Here is a 20,574-nt window from a genome sequence, read left to right on the forward strand (position 1 = left end):
ACTGAATATTACTTTTATGCTATTTTAATGAGCCAAACAAGTCTACAACCTAAGTTTATATTTGTTCTTAATGAAGTATTGTTATTATATGTACAAATCATTGCATGTTTCAGGCCGTTTCATGGTACTCAAATGTACATCTCTTTCCATAATAATTCATAATTATGTACATCTTTATTGTGTTGTATATTTTTCTCCTCAGCTCACATAAACGCATCTTTATTTTGTCTTTATTGCACATTTCAACTTCTTGGCCACATAACAAGCAGCCAAGTCATCTGGTGGCAGTAACACCCTCTGGCCACATGATGGCAGTGTTGTGCAGTTATTACAGTGTGCAGACCAACTTAGTGTAAGTGGCAATAACCCCCTCTAGCCACATGATGGCAGTGTTGTGCAGTTATTACAGTGAGTGCAGACCAACTTACTGGAAGTGTGTATGTCGCAATAACACCTTCTGGCCACATGATGGCAGTGTTGTGCAGTTATTACAGTGAGTGCAGACCAACTTACTGTACGTGAGTTTTAAATACAAAGTTGATACATTTGAATTAAATATGACAATAAACATTTTTTTGCTGTTTGAGCCTACTAACATTATTTTGTCTAACAGTCTCAGGTCATGTCTCCTGTTAAATACGTCTTCTTGTTTATGTACTTTTTAAATGTTCTTGTAGTCACAATATAGTTTGATGTATACTAGAATGCTTTTTTACCTACTAAAATGTTATTTAAAATACTTACAAATATTGACTGACAACAAGAACGTTTAAAACACGGAAGTCATTTGTCAAAGTATGTCAAACTAATCACAGATATTACAATTAGTCAAATAGTGTGTGCTATTTGTTGGTACAAAGTATACAATAGTGTGTACTATTTTTGTGTACAAGTATACAATAGTGTGTACTATTTTTGTGTACAAAGTGTAAAATAGTGTGTACAAAGTTTATTATAGTGTGTATGTGTACTATTAGTGTGTAAAATAGTGTGTACTATTTTTGTGTACAAAGTAGACAATAGTGTGTACTATTTTTGTGTAGAACATGTAAAATACTATTAGTGTGTACAAAGTTGACAATACTGTCTACTATTAGTGTGTAGAAAGTGTAAAATAGTGTGTACTATTAGTGGGTACAAAGTATAAAATAGTGTGTACAAAGTTGACAATTGTGTGTACTATTAGTGAGTACAAAGTGTACAATAGTGTGTACCAGAGGTGGGACCAAGTCATTGCTTTGCAAGTCACAAGTAAGTCTCAAGTCTTTGCCCTCAAGTCCGAGTCAAGTCCCGAGTCAAGACAGGGCAAGTCCGAGTCAAGTCCAAAGTCAAGACTGGAAAGTCTCAAGTCAAGTCCCAAGTCCTGCATTTTGAGTTTCGAGTCCTTTCAAGTCGTTTAACCACAGACTAATATATTTACACAGATTGTGTATGCTTTTAAAACGCTGTATTTATTTATTAAAACAAGTGCATTTGAAATTGCAGGGAAAAAGATAGTGCTGACATTGCACTTCAAAATAGCACTATTAACCAGTCATTTTAAACATGTAACTCATTCCTCTACAGAATAAACACATTTGAAAAAAACAAGTGCAACTGTACTTATTTGCACAAAAGTGTTAACATTGTATTTCCATGGCATATTGCATTGTAACTAGTTCCACAGCAGTTTCTATCCTGTTCTTACCTTATCTCATTGATCTCATCTCATACTGTATGTGTGTTTATGTGTGCGTACACATGAAAAACATAACAAATATATGAACATAACAATGAACAGAGTTGTACTTTTTAGATGTCAGGACCCTATGCAATATGTACACATATTCTTAATATAGTATACATTTTAACTGACCTTTATTTGACTATGTTTGTCTTTTTGTAGGTGGCTAAAATACGCGGTGCTGCTGACCACCGTCTAACGTTACGTTACTGTGTGTGATACATTGACTAACGTTACGTTACTGTGTGTGATACATTGACTAACGTTACGTTACTGTGTGTGATACATTGTCTAACGTAACGTTATGTGTAGGTAACTCATGCAACCCTGCTTAAAAAAAAATCACTTGACAAAAAGTATGAATAAGGTAGCAAACTGCAGTGGACGCAACAGATTGCCGTGTTTGCAATGACGTTATAACCATAGACATCTTATAAGTAGTTGGTTGCTGTGACGTGAGCAATTTGGCCGCCATATTGAAGTGGTGATGAGGAGCCGGCGAGCAGCCTAAACTGACAGTTGACAGGTAGAAAACAAAGATGCTGGTGTTCAGCGTTTTCCTGCTCAAATGAGCGGACTGTTGAAAATAGGAATCGGGGGATTACTTTTCACAAGTAAGATTTAACATTAACGTACTATTGGTTGTATCTTATGAAAATAATATTACCACAGAGTTGAGAAGGATCAAAGATCTTCAATATTTGTATGTGAAAATCACAAAGAAATCTTCTGGGGGAGGATGACCCCCGTACAGGGGTTTGGTTTACAAACGTTCAGCCCCACCTAAAACAAAATTCACCAGCCGCTACTGATTATGATGCATTCTCATTTTAGGCAAAGTATAAGACAATACTTTCTTAACAGTATAATTGTAACCAGGAATAAGTCTTCAAGTAACAATATTCAAATACTAACATTGTTGGGTAAAACAGAATTTGGTTTTATTCTGAATCCAGTGAAACAGATTGGTGGTTTTAGCTGATATGAGGACTTTCAGGTGTTTATATATGTTTAAGTATATGGCAGACGCTTTTATCCAAAGCGACTTACATAAAATAATACATATAAAACAATCACTGCAAACATTATCATTTAAGGGAAGAATGTAATAGAAAATATCAATACAAAGTGTCAAGACAGAATAAACTCTCTGCTGCTGCAGCAACAGAGATACAGTCTATAGGTCCCTAAGATATATAGATATCTAATGTATTCATACATTGTTTATGTAGGATATACGCATGTATATATAACCTAATCATATTGTTTCTTCAATTTAAAAATAGTTTACCGTTTTTCCCCTTCTCTGGGATTATATTCCCAGTTTTGATCTCGGACGTCTGGTCACTTATAGCGTATAAGAATATTATATTACTGATAAGCAAACTATGAATAATAAAACACGCCAAAACATGTGTCTGTTATCATAGCTACACGTATGACAAAAAAGGGGGGTGAAAATCAGTGGTATTCAGTGAGGTAAGATGAATTAAATGCGCTGACAGTTCATTGCTCCTGCCAAATGAATTGCACTGATCACCACTCCAAGATGGCGGCCCCGCGCCTCGTCTGCGCCAGTAGGCAGTAGCGCTCTATGCTGCGTCTACTTATAAGATGTCTACGGTTATAACGTTAGCAGTGAGTTTGCAGCCTCACTGATTTAACTACACAGCAAATAAAAGTCACGTTACTTAGCCAATAAACGTTATCTTACATTCAAAACTTACCCTTCTTTGTGCAACTTCAAATGTCGAACGAAGTTGGAAGTTGTTGCGTCTCCGTCTGTAATATTAGAACTGCGTAATTTGCATACGGCAATTCGTTTTTTGTTGACCAAGTCGTAGTTTTTATACCCGAACGAAACCAACTTTGGCATAATTGTTTATCACTGGCACGTTGTTTGACAACTTGTTCGGTGGTTGTACTGCAATTTGATTGGATGAATGCTGCGTGATGAAAACAACGTAGATCTACTTTGATTGGCTGTTGTACTGACAGCACACCAGCTGACAGGAATAACACGCTGAGAGACACAGACGAAGAAAATGAAAAATACGGAGCGCTCCCAAATAACTTTTTAAGATTTGGATTTTGGGGAAAGTAGCAAGTCATGTCAAGTCAAAAGGCTCAAGTCCAAGTGAAATCACAAGTCATTGATGTTAAAGTCTAAGTCGAGTTGCAAGTCTCTTTACATTTTGTCAAGTCGAGTCTAAAGTCATCAAATTCATGACTCGAGTCTGACTCGAGTCCAAGTCATGTGACTCGAGTCCACACCTCTGGTGTGTACTATTTTTGTGTACAAAGTATACAATAGTGTGTACTATTTTTGTGTAGATCATGTAAAATAGTGTGTACTACTAGTGTGTATAAAATGTAAAATAGTGTGTAGAAAGTTGACAATTGTGTGTACTATTAGTGTGTAGAAAGTGTCAAATAGTGTGTACTATTAGTGTGTACAAAGTATACAATAGTGTGTACTATTAGTGTGGACAAAGTGTAAAATAGTGTGTACAAAGTGTACAATAGTGTGTCCTATTAGTGTGTAGAAAGTGTAAAATAGTGTGTACTATTGTATTGTAATGGTATATTAGTATAACTTGTATTTTAGTATAAATGATATATTAGTATAAATTCAATTTAAAATAATTTGACCATTGTACCATCCTGAGGTGACACAGTGGAGGGACATACAAAACACACATCAATGCTGCAAAACAACAGATAGCAGTACATGTATAAAGTGAAGTGTATCTACAGTGAAAACAACAGATAGTAGTACATGTATAAAGTGAAGTGTATATATAATCTACAGTGAAAACAACAGTTAGTAGTACCTGTATAAAGTGAAGTGTACCTACAGTGAAAACAACCGTTAGTAGTACATGTATAAAGTGAAGTGTATCTACAGTGAAAAGAGAAGAGAGTTTGAAACCAGTGACGTTTTATTCAAGACTTGTGAAGCTTTCTTAAAAAAAGGGCGGGGCTTGTTGCTGCCTGTAAGCAAGGCATGGACTAGACTACAGACTGGCACTAGACTACAGACTGGGACTAGACTACAAACTGGGACTAGACTACATACTGGGACTACACTACAGACTGGGACTATACAGACTGGGACTAAACTACAGACTGGGACTAAACTACAGACTGGGACTAGACTACAGACTGGGACTACACTACAGACTGGTACTAGACTACAGACAGGAACTAGACTACAGACTGGGACTTCACTACAGACTGGGACTAGACTAGAGACTGGGACTAGACTACAGACTGGGACTAAACTACAGACTGGGACTAGACTAGAGACTGGGACTAAACTACAGCCTGGGACTAGGCTACAGACTGGGACTAGACTAGAGACTGGGACTAGACTACAGACTGGGACTACACTAGAGACTGGGACTAGACTAGAGACTGGGACTAAACTACAGACTGGGACTAGACTAGAGACTGGGACTAGACTAGAGACTGGGACTAGACTACAGACTGGGACTAGACTACAGACTGGGACTTGTCCAACCTGCGCTCGTCCTCAGAGTAGCGCCTGAAGGTATCTCCCAGCAGGGGTTCCAAAGCCTCGGCCGAGCGATATGACCGCGCTCGCACGGCGCAGGCCGTGACTCCGCCCATCAGCGCCACCACAAGCACCGCCCCCACGATGGCGATGGTGATGATCTCAGACACCGTGTAGACTCGCACTGTGGACCAAGTCAAATACTATGTACTTTTACTCTGTACTGTTACTGTGTACTTTTACTGTGTACTATTTACTGTTAATGTGTACTCTTAGTGTGTACTATTACTGTTAATGTGTACTATTAGTGTGTACTATTTACTGTTAATGTGTACTATTAGTGTGTACTATTACTGTTAATGTGTACTATTAGTGTGTACTATTACTGTGTGATGTTAGTGTGTACTGTTAGTGTGTACTATTTACTGTTAGTGTGTACTATTTACTGTTATTGTGTACTCTTAGTGTGTACTATTACTGTGTACAAAGTATAAAGTAGTGTGTATTATTTACAGTTAATGTGTATTCGTAGTGTGTACTATTACTGTGCACAAAGTATAAAGTAGTGTGTACTTTTTCTGTTATTGTGTACTATTAGTGTGTACTATTACTGTGTACAAAGTATAAAGTAGTGTGTACTATTACTGTTAATGTGTACTATTAGTGTGTACTATTACTGTGTGATGTTAGTGTGTACTATTTACTGTTAATGTGTACTATTAGTGTGTACTATTATTGTGTACAAAGTATAAAGTAGTGTGTACTATTAGTGTGTACAAAGTGTAAAATAGTGTGTACTATTAGTGTGTACAAAGTATGAAATTGTGTTTACAAATTGTGAAATAGTGTGTACTATTAGTGTGTACAAAGAATGAAATAGTGTGTACTATTAGTGTGTACAAAGTATAAAACAGTGTGTACTATTGGTGTGTAGATAGCATGGTGTGTACTATTAGTGTTTACAAAGTATAGTGTGTACTATTAGTATGTACAAAGTATAAAACAGCGTGTACTATTAGTGTGTACAAAATATAGTGTGTACTATTAGTGTGTTGAAAGTATAAAACAGTGTGTACTATTATTGTATACAAAATATAAAACAGTGTGTACTATTAGTGTGTACAAAGTATAGTGTGTACTATTAGTGTGTACAAAGTATAAAACAGTGTGTACTATTAGTGTGTACAAAGTATAGTGTGTAGTATTAGTGTGTACAAAGTATAGTGTGTACTATTAGTGTGTACAAAGCATCGTGTGCAGTATCAGTGTGTACAAAGTATGGTGTGTACTATTAGTGTGTACAAATTATAGTGTGTACAATTAGTGTGTACAAGGTATAAAATACTGTGTATTATTAGTGTGTACAAAGTATAGTGTGTACTATTAGTTTGTACAAAATAGTGTGTACTATTAGTGTGCAAAAAGTATAGTGTGTACAGCTAGTGTGTACAAAGTATAAAATAGTGTGTTGAAAGTATAAAATAGTGTGTACAAAGTATAAAATCGTGTGTACAAAGTATAAAATAGTGTGTACAAAGTATAAAATAGTGTGTTGAAAGTATAAAATAGTGTGTTGAAAGTATAAAATAGTGTGTTGAAAGTATAAAATAGTGTGTTGAAAGTATAAAATAGTGTGTTGAAAGTATAAAATAGTGTGTACAAAGTATAAAATAGTGTGTACAAAGTATAAAATAGTGTGTACAAAGTATAAAATAGTGTGTAGAAAGTACAAATATTGTGTACAAAGTATAAAATAGTGTGTAGAAAGTATAAAATAATGTGTACAAAGTACAATATAGTTTGTACAAAGTATAAAATAGTGTGTACAAAGTATTAAATAGTGTGTAGAAAGTATAAAATAGTGTGTAGAAAGTACAAATATTGTGTACAAAGTATAAAATAGTGTGTAGAAAGTATAAAATAATGTGTACAAAGTACAATATAGTTTGTACAAAGTATAAAATAGTGTGTAGAAAGTATAAAATAGTGTGTAGAAAGTATAAAATAGTGTGTACAAAGTATAAAATAGTGTGTAGAAAGTATAAAATAGTGTGTACTATTAGTGTGTACAAAGTATAAAATAGTGTGTACTATTAGTGTGTACAAAGTATAGTGTGTAGTATTAGTGTGTACAAAGTATAGTGTGTACTATTAGTGTGTACAAAGCATCGTGTGCAGTATCAGTGTGTACAAAGTATGGTGTGTACTATTAGTGTGTACAAATTATAGTGTGTACAATTAGTGTGTACAAGGTATAAAATACTGTGTATTATTAGTGTGTACAAAGTATAGTGTGTACTATTAGTTTGTACAAAATAGTGTGTACTATTAGTGTGCAAAAAGTATAGTGTGTACAGCTAGTGTGTACAAAGTATAAAATAGTGTGTTGAAAGTATAAAATAGTGTGTACAAAGTATAAAATCGTGTGTACAAAGTATAAAATAGTGTGTACAAAGTATAAAATAGTGTGTTGAAAGTATAAAATAGTGTGTTGAAAGTATAAAATAGTGTGTTGAAAGTATAAAATAGTGTGTTGAAAGTATAAAATAGTGTGTACAAAGTATAAAATAGTGTGTACAAAGTATAAAATAGTGTGTACAAAGTATAAAATAGTGTGTACAAAGTATAATATAGTGTGTACAAAGTATAATATAGTGTGTACAAAGTATAAAATAGTGTGTACAAAGTATTAAATAGTGTGTAGAAAGTATAAAATAGTGTGTAGAAAGTACAAATATTGCGTACAAAGTATAAAATAGTGTGTAGAAAGTATAAAATAATGTGTACAAAGTACAATATAGTTTGTACAAAGTATAAAATAGTGTGTAGAAAGTATAAAATAGTGTGTAGAAAGTATAAAATAGTGTGTAGAAAGTATAAAATAGTGTGTAGAAAGTATAAAATAGTGTGTAGAAAGTATAAAATAGTGTGTAGAAAGTATAAAATAGTGTGTAGAAAGTACAAATAGTGTGTAGAAAGTATAGTGTGTAGTATTAGTGTGTAGAAAGTAGAGTATAGTGTGTAGTATGAGTGTGTAGAGTGTGAGTGTATCTCACCGGGCCACTGGACCTGGTAGGAGTAGCCCAGGTTCTGTGAGGCGGGAACAAACATCTGGGCGTTGGTGACGGGCGGCCAGAAGGGAACCATGTTGAAGAGGCGGTTGTGTCCAATAGGAGCATTCTCTTCAGGGTACACAATCTCTCCTGAAACAAACACAAAGGGTTCTTCTTCTTGCTCCTGGTTCTCTGGGAGTGGAGTGGAGGATCTAAGCGGACCTGGTTGGTGTCTGCTGAGCCACTCGTCAAAGATGGCGTCGGTGAAGGTGTGCAGCAGGACGAAGATGGGGTCGTTGGGCGACAGGTGAGTCTGTCCACCTGTGCCGTTCAGGAAGAGGTGGGCCAGGTTGTGCAGGCTGCGGATGACCGGGTCGTATGCCCCCTGCGGAGCACTGTAGCCTGGGGAGGAGACCACACCTTCAACTCAGCTCTTCTTACAACTCAAGTCAAATATTGGAATGACCACAAATGAACGTGTTGTGGCAGTTGCAGATGTGCGGCGGTTTAAGGAAACATTACATTGCGTCTTTAACATGAGAATGCTAAACAGGAAGTGCTAAAAGTTGAATTACTTTGTAAAGTCTAAGTTCATCATGTTCTTCATGATGTATAATTATTTCTAATGTGTACATTTTCAAAATGTGCTTCTATTTTTGGCCAAAAGTAGACGAAGAAAACAATCTTAATTTTTAAGTTATTATGCCATGATTTTACCAGTTTGGCCCCGCCTGGGAATAGATTTTCTTCCAAGTGGCCCCTGAGCTAAAATGGCTTTGACACCCCCAAATGGATTGCACTTTCTATTTTTCTCACTTAAGAGACGCAATCCCGCAGTTTAGTAGATCCGTTTTGTGTGCGCTATCAAGTTTGCACGGCTGGCAGCAGATGGCGTCAGACTGATGCAGCATCGACGCACAATACTTTCTTTCATTGTAAATTATCCACTCAACGGATACAATAATGAAACAGTAAGATGCAAAGACTTAAGTCAACTCAACCATCATCTTTTTAGTAAGACCATGCAGAACTTGCAGTTGGTTGAATGCACCATGCGCACCCTGAACTCCATTGTAAAAATATGTGTTTCTACATTTATTGTGTTTGTTCTATTTTTATTTTATCATGTTCACATTGGTTAAGTTTGTAGCTATGGTGTCATTTTGATAAATATTTTGATTATATTATAAGTGTAATATTTGAATGATGATAAATGAACGTGTTGTGGCAGTTGCGGATGTGCGGCGGTTTGAGGAACCACACTTTTCTAAACACGTCTTTAATGAACTGCCAACATGAGAATGCCAAACAGGAAGTGCTTGAAGTTAAATGGCTTTGTAAAAACACTGAGACAAAGTCTAAGTTCATCGGGTTCTTCTTGGTGTTTTTGAAACTGCAACAATTTTGTCCAATTTTCAAGTGTTTTGCCAAGATAATTATTTGTAAAAATTTACATTGTCAAAATGTACTTGTTCTATTTTTGACCAAAGAAAGACAAAAAAAAAACAATCTTTATTTTGAAGTTATTATGCCATGATTTTACCAGTTTGGCTCATGTGGGAATAGATTTTCCTCCATGCGGCCCCTCAGCTAAAATGACTTTGACACCCCTTGTCAATCATCCACTCAATGGATAAAATAACGAAACAATAAGATGCAAAGACTTAAGTCAACTCAACCATCATCTTTTTAGTAAGACCATGCAGAACTTGCAGTTGGTTGAATGCACCATGCGCACCCTGAACTCCATTGTAAAAATGTGTGTTTCTACATTTATTGTGTTCGTTCTATTTTATTTGATGCTTAAAGCTATCATGTTCACATTGGTTAAGTTTGTAGTTATGTTACCTTCAATTCAGCTATGGTGTCATTTTGATCACTGTTTTGATTATATTGTAAGTGTAATATTTGAATGATGATAAATGAACGTGTTGTGGCAGTTGGATTGCACTTTCTATTTTTCTCACTTAAGAGACGCAATCCTGCAGTTTAGTTGATTCGTTTTGCGTGCATTATCAAGTTTGCACGGCTGGCAGCAGATGGCGTCAGACTGATGCAGCATCGACGCACAATACTTTCTTTCATTGTAAATTATCCACTCAACGGATAAAATAACGAAACAGTAAGATGCAAAGACTTAAGTCAACTCAACCATCATCTTTTTAGTAAGACCATGCAGAACTTGCAGTTGGTTGAATGCACCATGCGCACCCTGAACTCCATTGTAAAAATGTGTGTTTCTACATTTATTGTGTTTGTTCTATTTTTATTTGATGCTTAAAGCTATCATGTTCACATTGGTTAAGTTTGTAGTTATGTTACCTTCAATTCAGCTATGGTGTCATTTTGATAATATTGTAAGTGTAATATTTGAATGATGATAAATGAACGTGTTGTGGCAGTTGGATTGCACTTTCTATTTTTCTCACTTAAGAGACGCAATCCCGCAGTTTAGTAGATCCGTTTTGCGTGCGCTATCAAGTTTGCACGTGTTTTAATACACACTAACCTTGATGAGGTCAGGCCCTAAGTGTACTACAATTGCCTGGACACGCCCCTACATCCAAAACTTGGTCCTCTGATTGAGAGTGCAAAAGCGCTAGACATGGAGCTGTCATCTCACCATCCAATGCGGACATACTTTACTTTACATCTGCGTTCCAACGGCTTCTTTTGGAGATTTCTAAGGCCCAGACTGAAAACTTTTTTAATCACGCCTAATAAGACACTTTTGACCTTTACACTCAATAAATATGCGACTCTTGCCTTTGAATCTCACATCTGTGGATGATGATTTATCCATGTGAAAGGTGCGATGCAAATGAGCTTGGCTCTGAGCTCTCAGCAGAAGATATTTCTGGGACTCACCTTCGATGGAGTTCCTGAAGCTCTCGGAGGAGGTGGAGTAGTAAGGGGGCGTGTCAAAGGTGTTGAGCTGCAGACAGTCCACCACGTCCTGAGGCTCCGGCAGCTTCTGGACCGTGGGCCGCGCCACGTTTCCTGCCGGGTTCCTCCTGATGGGACTGGTCTCTGTGTCTGCATGTGGAGGACATCACGTCAGTCTTTCCTAACGAGGGCAGCACATACCAATATTTTGGTACCGGTGCCAAAATGTATTTCCATGCTTTTCTAAATAAAGGGGACCGCAAAAAAAATGTCATTATTGTAACAAAAAATGTTAGAGTACATGAAACTTATGTTTGTTATTGTCATTTAGTCCTTAAATAAAATACTAGACAACTTGTCTTTTAGTAGTAAGTAAACAAACAAAGACTCCTAATTAGTCGTATGCAGTAACATATTGTGTCATTTATACACCTATTATTTTGTACACTTTATGAGGGACAAACTGTAAACATTTATTATTCATCTACTTGTTCATTTACTGTTAATATCTGCTTATTTTCTGTTTTAACATGTTCTATCTACACTTCTGTTCAAATGTAATAATCACTTATTCTTCTCTTCTTTGATACTTGACATTAGTTTTGGATGATACCACACATTTAGGTATGGATCATGTCATACTTGCCAACCCTCCCAGATTTTCCGTGAGAATCCCGAAATTCAGCGCCTCTCCCGAAAACCTCCCGGGACAAATATTCTCTTTCGAAAATCTCCCGAAATTTATGCGGACCTGAGTGACGTGTCGACAGCCAGTTTTCACGTCCGCTTTCCCACAATATAAACAGCGTGCCTGCCCAATCACGTTATAACTGTAGAATGATGGAGGGCGAGTTCTTGGTTTCTTATGTGGGTTTATTGTTAGACAGTTTCATTAACGTCCTCCCAGCGCGGCAACAACACACAACAACAGCAGTCACGTTTTCGTCTACCGTAAAGCAGTTCGTCTGCCTTAAACAGCAATGTTGTGACACTCTTAAACAGGACAATACTGCCATCTACTGTACATGCATATGTGACAATAACATCTAGGGCTTTTAGAGAGTGCAGTGCACAACTGCGCACACAACAAGGAGACGAAGCAGAATGCATCATCAGAGAGGGTGTTCAGCATGGTTAGGAAAATAGTGACAGAGAATAGAACAAGAATGGACAATTCAACCCTTAACTCAACAATGAGTAGATGAGTGTTATGTGTGTGTATATGTGTAAATAAATGAACACTAAAATTTGAGTATTTCTCTTATTTATTTATATATATATATATATATATATATATATATATATATATATATATATATATATATATATATATATATATATATATATATATATATATATATATATATATATATAGAGCTATTGTATCCTACTTGTAAGAAAACTGACTTTATTTGTTGCCATGGAGACCAGGATTAGTGATTTAGAAGTAGCTAAATCACCGAGGATGGATGTTAGCCGCTAGCTAGCTAGCCATGTGTTAAAGCAGCTCTTCCTGAGGGTGTTTCAGTGTTATAACTTCACCTTTATCTTGACTTTTTACACCAAAATGCGTCCATTCTCCCTTTTCTGTCTACACACTGTGGCTGCTTGTAAGTACTCTGTGTGTGTGCGCTGCCGGACATGCTCCTCTGCTTGTAAAACCAGCAATGTCACCACGTGACGACGCGTTAAAGGGGAACATTATCACCAGACCTATGTAAGCGTCAATATATACCTTGATGTTGCAGAAAAAAGACCATATATTTTTTTAACCGATTTCCGAATTCTAAATGGGTGAATTTTGGCGAATTAAACGCCTTTCTATTATTCGCTCTCGGAGCGATCACATCGGGAAGCAATCCTCCATTTCCTCACTTTCGTCGGCGTGTTGTCGGAGGGTGTAACAACACGAACAGGGACGGATTCAAGTTGCACCAGTGGCCCAAAGATGCCAAAGTGGCAAGAAATTGGACGAAATTTGTTCAAAATACGAGGCTGTGGGGAAAGCCGACGAAATGGTCAGTGGTTTGTTCCGCACACTTTACCGACGAAAGCTATGCTACGACAGAGATGGCAAGAATGTGTGGATATCCTGCAACACTCAAAGCAGATGCTGACATCAACTCCAAAACTGGACAGATCAGCTTTCAGGAAAAGAGAGCGGATGAGGGTATGTCCACAGAATATATTAATCGATGAAAACTTTATTCATTACTCGCGGTTTTACGTAAATTATTACACATAAACTGTGTTTACCAATAATTTAGCTTAAAAACATTAATTTTTTTCAATCATTCAAGTACATTCGGGTAGTCTCGTGTAATGCAGTATTTTGTGTCTATTTAGGTATGGTTAACCTGAGTGCTGAAATTGTGGAAAAATATATGTTCTTAGCGCGCCTGAAATGGGCTGTCTGCACTCTCAAAGTGCATGTTGTTGCCAAATGTATTTCATATGCTGTAAACCTAGTTCATAGTTGTTAGTTTCCTTTAATGCCAAACAAACACATACCAATCGTTGGTTAGAAGGCGATCGCCGAATTCGTCCTCGCTTTCTCCCGTGTTTTCGTCGGTTTCGCTTGCATACGGTTCAAACCGATATGGCTCAATAGCTTCAGTTTCGTCTTCAATTTGGTTTTCGCTACCTGCCTCCACACTACAACCATCCGTTTCAATACATGCGTAATCTGTTGAATCACTTAAGCCGCTGAAATCCGAGTCTGAATCCGAGGTAATGTCGCTATAGCTTGCTGTTCTTTTCGCCATGTTTGTTTGTGTTGGCTTCACTATGTGACGTCACAGGAAAACGGACGGGTGGTTAAAATCAGGCACTTTGAAGCTTTTTTTAGGGCTATTGCGTGATGGGTAAAATTTTGAAGAAAACTTCGAAAAATAAAATAAGCCACTGGGAACTGATTTTTAATGGTTTGAACCATTCTGAAATTGAGATAATGTTCCCCTTTAAAAAGAAATACTGGGAACTGGCACTTTTCAAACAGAGTGTAGTACCGTTTTTGATTGATTAGTACCACGGTACTATACTAGTACCGGTATACCGTAGAACCCTACGCAGCACAAAAGCAAACCCTCTCGCTGGAAGGAACGATTGCCATCAAGGGTTTTCAGAAAAAGCTGCGGTTCAGATCCAGGTCAGTGGTCCCCCTTGGAGTTGGACAGAAAGGGGCTGAGATGAGTTATGTTGTATTATTCAACAACTTTCTAATTCCATGAGGGAGAGCGGACTGCTTTGATGGCTCTTGAACATGACAGCCTGGTAATTGTTGACTAAATCTCAACAACAGCTCTGTGAAGTCTCCTCGCAAGCACCACCTCCTTCTTGTTTCCACACGGCTGCAATCAGTCGGCCGCATGACAGACTCTTCGCTCTGCGGATGATTCCTCAGATCAAAGAATGCAGATTCCTGCCTCCGACAGGCGTGTGCACAAAGCAGACCACCTCTGCGACCCAGTTCAGGAAACCTGGCTTGTTGACGAGCTTCTGGCAAGGGATTAACGAGAGGCATCAGTCACACCTCGACCGCTCTCGCCTCACATGTTTGACCTGCTTCCAAATCCCCAGACTTCTCTTGCTCGTGGGCCATTGTTCCGAAAGAGCCAATCATGACTACCTTCAAAGAGGATTGATATTCGGAATTATTCAACATGAAACGAGAATATTTGAAAACTGGAGGCTGGTCGTAAATATGGTACCAGTGAGAAGCAATCTCCAATCTCTGCAAATCTGATCAAGTAAATCTGAGTGATTAGAGCGTCACACAACTCCCTCTATTCTCCTCTTAGTTCTGGAGACTTGCTGCAAATCAGTGGCTGCCCGTGCGTTTCCCACCTAGGCCTTCAGTCAGGTCCTACTTAGTCCGACTTCAATAAACACCTCAAAATACCATCATTTATGTCACAGCTGGAGAAATACTATACACAAACGGGCATCGGATCACCTCAATGGTGTACTAAACGTGAACCCTAGTAAGGTTGTAAATACTGTATAGAGTAGGCTAACCCATGTGGTTCCTGTGGATGTGAACACAATTACTGCAGCAACTAAATAACATAGTGACTGAAACAGACATAGTAATGTGTAAATAATGTCAATAACTAGATGAACCATCTGTGGCTGTGAAGTGAACACTAGTAAGGTTGTAAATACTGTATGGAGTAGGCTAACCCATGTGGTTCCTGTGGATGTGAACACAATTACTGCAGTGACTAAATAACATAGTGACTGAAACAGACATAGTAATGTGTAAATAATATCAATAAGTAGATGAACCATCAGTGGCTGTGAATTGAACACTAGTAAGGTTGTAAATACTGTATAGAGTAGGCTAACCCATGTGGTTCCTGTGGATGTCAACACAATTACTGTAGTGACTAAACAACATAGTGACTGAAACAGACAAAGTAATATGTAAATAATGTCAATAAGTAGATGAACCATCTGTGGCTGTGAAGTGAATACTAGTAAGGTTGTAAATACTGTATAGAGTAGGCTAACCCATGTGGTTCCTGTGGATGTGAACATAATTACTGTAGTGACTAAATAACACAGTGACTGAAACAGACATAGTAATGTGTAAATAATGTCAATAACTAATTGAATCATCTGTGGCTGTGAAGTGAACACTAGTAAGGTTGTAAATACTGTATAGAGTAGACTAACCCATGTAGTTCCTGTGGATGTGAACACAATTACTGTAGTGACTAAATAACATAGTGACTGAAACAGACATAGTAATGTGTAAATAATGTTAATAACTAGACTAACCATCTGTGGGTGTGACGTTAACACTAGTAAGGTTGTAAATACTGTATAGAGTAGGCTAACCCATGTGGTTCCTGTGGATGTGAACACAATTACTGTAGTGACTAAATAACATAGTGACTGAAACAGACATAGTAATGTGTAAATAATGTTAATAACTAGACGAACCATCTGTGGGTGTGACGTTAACACTAGTAAGATTGTAAATACTGTATATAGTAGACTAACCCATGTGGTTCCTGTGGATGTGAACACAATTACTGTAGTGACTCAATAACATAGTGACTGAAACAGACAAAGTAATGTGTAAATAATGTCAATAACTAGATGAACCATCTGTGGCTGTGAAGTGAACACGAGTAAGATTGTAAATACTGTATAGAGTAGGCTAACCCATGTGGTTCCTGTGGATGTGAACACAATTACTGCAGTGACTAAATAGCATAGTGACTGAAACAGACATAGTAATGTGTAAATAATGTCAATAACTAGATGAACCATCTGTGGCTGTGAAGTGAACACTAGTAAGGTTGTAAATACTGTATAGAGTAGGCTAACCCATGTGGTTCCTGTGGATGTGAACACAATTACTGTAGTGACTAAATAACATAGTGACTGAAACAGACAAAGTAATGTGTACATAATGTCAATAACTAAATGAATCATCTGTGGCTGTGAAGTGAACACTAGTAAGGTTGTAAATACTGTATAGAGTAGGCTAACCCATGTGGTTCCTGTGGATGTGAACACAATTACTGTAGTGACTAAACAACATAGTGACTGAAACAGACATAGTAATGTGTAAATAATGTCAATAACTAGATGAACCATCTGTGGCTGTGAAGTGAACTCTAGTAAGGTTGTAAATACTGTATAGAGTAGACTAACCCATGTGGTTCCTGTGGATGTGAACACAATTACTGTAGTGACTAAATAACATAGTGACTGAAACAGACATAGTAATGTGTAAATAATGTCAATAACTAGATGAACTATCTGTGGCTGTGAAGTGAACATTAGTAAGGTTGTAAATACTGTATAGAGTAGACTAACCCATGTGGTTCCTGTGGATGTGAACATAATTACTGTAGTGACTAAATAACATAGTGACTGAAACAGACATAGTAATGTGTAAATAATGTTAATAACTAGACTAACCATCTGTGGGTGTGACGTTAACACTAGTAAGGTTGTAAATACTGTATAGAGTAGGCTAACCCATGTGGTTCCTGTGGATGTGAACACAATTACTGTAGTGACTAAATAACATAGTGACTGAAACAGACAAAGTAATGTGTAAATAATGTCAATAAGTAGATGAACCATCTGTGGCTGTGAAGTGAACACTAGTAAGGTTGTAAATACTGTATATAGTAGGCTAACCCATGTGGTTCCTGTGGATGTGAACACAATTACTGTAGTGACTAAACAACATAGTGACTGAAACAGACATAGTAATGTGTAAATAATGTCAATAACTAGATGAACCATCTGTGGCTGTGAAGTGAACACTAGTAAGGTTGTAAATACTGTATAGAGTAGACTAACCCATGTGGTTCCTGTGGATGTGAACACAATTACTGTAGTGACTAAATAACATAGTGACTGAAACAGACATAGTAATGTGTAAATAATGTCAATAACTAGATGAACTATCTGTGGCTGTGAAGTGAACACTAGTAAGGTTGTAAATGCTGTATAGAGTAGACTAACCCATGTGGTTCCTGTGGATGTGAACATAATTACTGCAGTGACTAAATAACATAGTGACTGAAACAGACATAGTAATGTGTAAATATGTCAATAAGTAGATGAACCATCTGTGGCTGTGAAGTGAACACTAGTAAGGTTGTAAATACTGTATAGAGTAGGCTAACCCATGTGGTTCCTGTGGATGTGAACACAATTACTGTAGTGACTAAATAACATAGTGACTGAAACAGACATAGTAATGTGTAAATAATGTCAATAAGTAGATGAACCATCTGTGGCTGTGAAGTGAACACTAGTAAGGTTGTAAATACTGTATAGAGTAGGCTAACCCATGTGGTTCCTGTGGATGTGAACACAATTACTGTAGTGACTAAATAACATAGTGACTGAAACAGACATAGTAATGTGTAAATAATGTCAAAAAGTAGTTGAACCATCTGTGGCTGTGAAGTGAACACTAGTAAGGTTGTAAATACTGTATAGAGTAGGCTAACCCATGTGGTTCCTGTGGATGTGAACACAATTACTGTAGTGACTAAACAACATAGTGACTGAAACAGACATAGTAATGTGTAAATAATGTCAATAACTAGATGAACCATCTGTGGCTGTGAAGTGAACACTAGTAAGGTTGTAAATACTGTATAGAGTAGACTAACCCATGTGGTTCCTGTGGATGTGAACCCTGCACATTTTTCCCAATCATCAACATTTTCACAAATCTAATTAGTCCCAGCCACACTCCAACGCTTCTGTCCAGCCAATCAAAAGTCTCCCTGCATCACATAAACAGTTGAATCAAATCAAACTTCCCTGGTCATGCAAATGGTTCTTAGTGTTTAACTTGACTTGGAACAGTCTCAACGTGACACATTAGATGTTTCCAGGTTCTCATTACAACATGTCGGTTCAGTACTTTGACCACAACCTGTTATATTTCTCTGTATGAGTACACCCAATCAAATTAAAATATATCTGTAATTAAATAAACTGATCTGAAAAAAACAATAACCTTGGGACCAGAAGTGAAATGTGGTTATAGAAGTTTGTGCTCAGTGGTGACTCCTCAGTTCAGTACTTGGCTCACTATGTTCTCTACAAGTAGACCTAATCTACAAAAACTGTTGGGACCTGTTACGCCAGGTCATTCCTTGTTTTGGCTTGTGGGTGTTTCTTCAGTTTTTTGGTTTTACTTCCTGTCCTGCGCTCTTATTTTGGTGGCTTTTCTTGTTTAAGTTTGAGCCTGAAACACCAGTCTTGGTCGGGACATTCTGTCAGGAACGTGTAAGACGACAAAGGTTGTTGTGATCTCTTGTTTGCAGACATTCGAGGAGGTAACGTGCGGGTGAAAAGTATTTAAAGATTACACAAACAACAGAAAGTGCTCTGAAAAAACTACAAAGAAAACAGAATGCTGGACTACAGCAAAAACTCCCGATTGAGTGGAGCAGACCCAAACAAGGAATGACTGGCCTAACAGGTCCCAACAAAAACAACACAATTTTGTTTAATTTGAATGATTTAAAAGGAAAACCCTCTGATATTAAAAATGAAACATTTTTCTTCAGCCAAGATTAAGTCCAAATATCTCGTCTTCCTATGTGGATCGTCACAATGGTAGTTATCTCTTGACCTTAGAGGTCCCCAGGATGAAGCCGCCTTCACAGGCAAACCCAGCTGGAACCTGCGGACCCTACAATACCCACCCAGACGAACAATACCCACAAGGACGTGCGATCCTTACCTACACCAACAATTTGGCTGTTCACTTAGAATTGACACTTGAACAACCCTTTTCCTTCTGCTGGGACACTGAGCCCAAGATACCTCAACTTTGCGAGGCTCCAAACTGGATGCACCCTTGCGGAAGCCCATAGCGCCACTCGGGATACACGGTCAAGTCACAAACTACTAGGATTTGGATCCAGAACCGCCTCGGTGCCTGTTCTTAGGTTGAAATGAGTTCTCTTTGCATGGTGCCTGAGCTAACTATAGGAAATGGGGTCATTCAGCTTTGGTGTTTCAGGTATGATGTTCCACCAGGTGAAGACTTTGGTCTGTACCTAAGACACGCTGGACTGACTATATCTCATAGGAACAACTCTGTGTCCTCCCTGGAACTAGTACCCATTAGGGTTGTATGGTATACCGGTACTAGTAAAGTATCGCGGTACTAATGAATCAAACACGGTACTGTACTCTGTTTGAAAAGTACCGGTTCCCAGGCAGGATGGCGCGTTGTCACGTGGTGACATTGCTGGTTTTACGATCAGAGGAGCGTGTTGTTTATTTAAGGACTAAATGACAATAATAAACATATGTTTCATGTACACTAACATTTGTTGTTACAATAAAGCCAATAATGACATTTTTTTGTGGTTCCCTTTATTTATAAAAGTATCGATAAGAATGGAAATATATGTTGGTACCGGTACCAAAATGTTGGTATCGGGACAACGCTAGTATCCATGGAACTACTGGAATCCGGACATCCCTGCTTAGACTGCTGCCTTCGTGACCTGCACCCTCCACAGGAAGCTATGGAAAACTAAACTATTGATGTATTTTGGTTCGGGTCCCAGGGAAGGAACCACATTTCTAACTCAGGCTGAAAAAGTTTGGGAAATCCTGGTGTGGAGTAGTTGAACACAAGGAGTGTCTGACAGACTGTGAAGCATTTTGAAAAAGAGCATGGCAGCTGGGGAGTAATATTTATAGCAACTTGTGTTCTACATGCTCTATTCATGAGTTGGATGTCCTCTTTCTTTGCTAGCATCGACACCGGTCCCTTTCCTGCCAGCCCGTGTGGTACGGTCCTTACTGTTGCAGATGGTGCCCATGTTGTCGTAGTCCTCCACGCTCTCGCAGACCACCCTCCACTGGGAGAAGACCGAGTTGGGGCT

The 20,574-nt window shown here is 37.8% G+C and overlaps 1 protein-coding gene across 1 annotated transcript in view; it reads right to left on the reverse strand.

The window, feature by feature from the left end:
* Positions 1–4,653: 4,653 nt before the first annotated feature.
* tyrp1b (tyrosinase-related protein 1b) overlaps positions 4,654–20,574 on the reverse strand; it is a 28,926-nt gene continuing 13,005 nt past the window's right edge. Inside the window, exons 5-9 of the mRNA XM_061977351.2 lie at positions 20,493–20,574; positions 11,162–11,329; positions 8,516–8,695; positions 8,297–8,443; positions 4,654–5,424 (exon numbers count right to left, since the gene is read on the reverse strand). The exon at positions 20,493–20,574 is cut by the window's right edge and continues 123 nt beyond it. Coding sequence (XP_061833335.2) covers positions 5,219–5,424; positions 8,297–8,443; positions 8,516–8,695; positions 11,162–11,329; positions 20,493–20,574 — 783 coding nt within the window. The 3' untranslated portion in view covers positions 4,654–5,218. The remainder of the gene's footprint in view (positions 5,425–8,296; positions 8,444–8,515; positions 8,696–11,161; positions 11,330–20,492) is intronic.

The sequence above is a fragment of the Nerophis lumbriciformis genome, linkage group LG16, assembly GCF_033978685.3.
Source record: "Nerophis lumbriciformis linkage group LG16, RoL_Nlum_v2.1, whole genome shotgun sequence".
NCBI lineage: Eukaryota > Metazoa > Chordata > Actinopteri > Syngnathiformes > Syngnathidae > Nerophis > Nerophis lumbriciformis.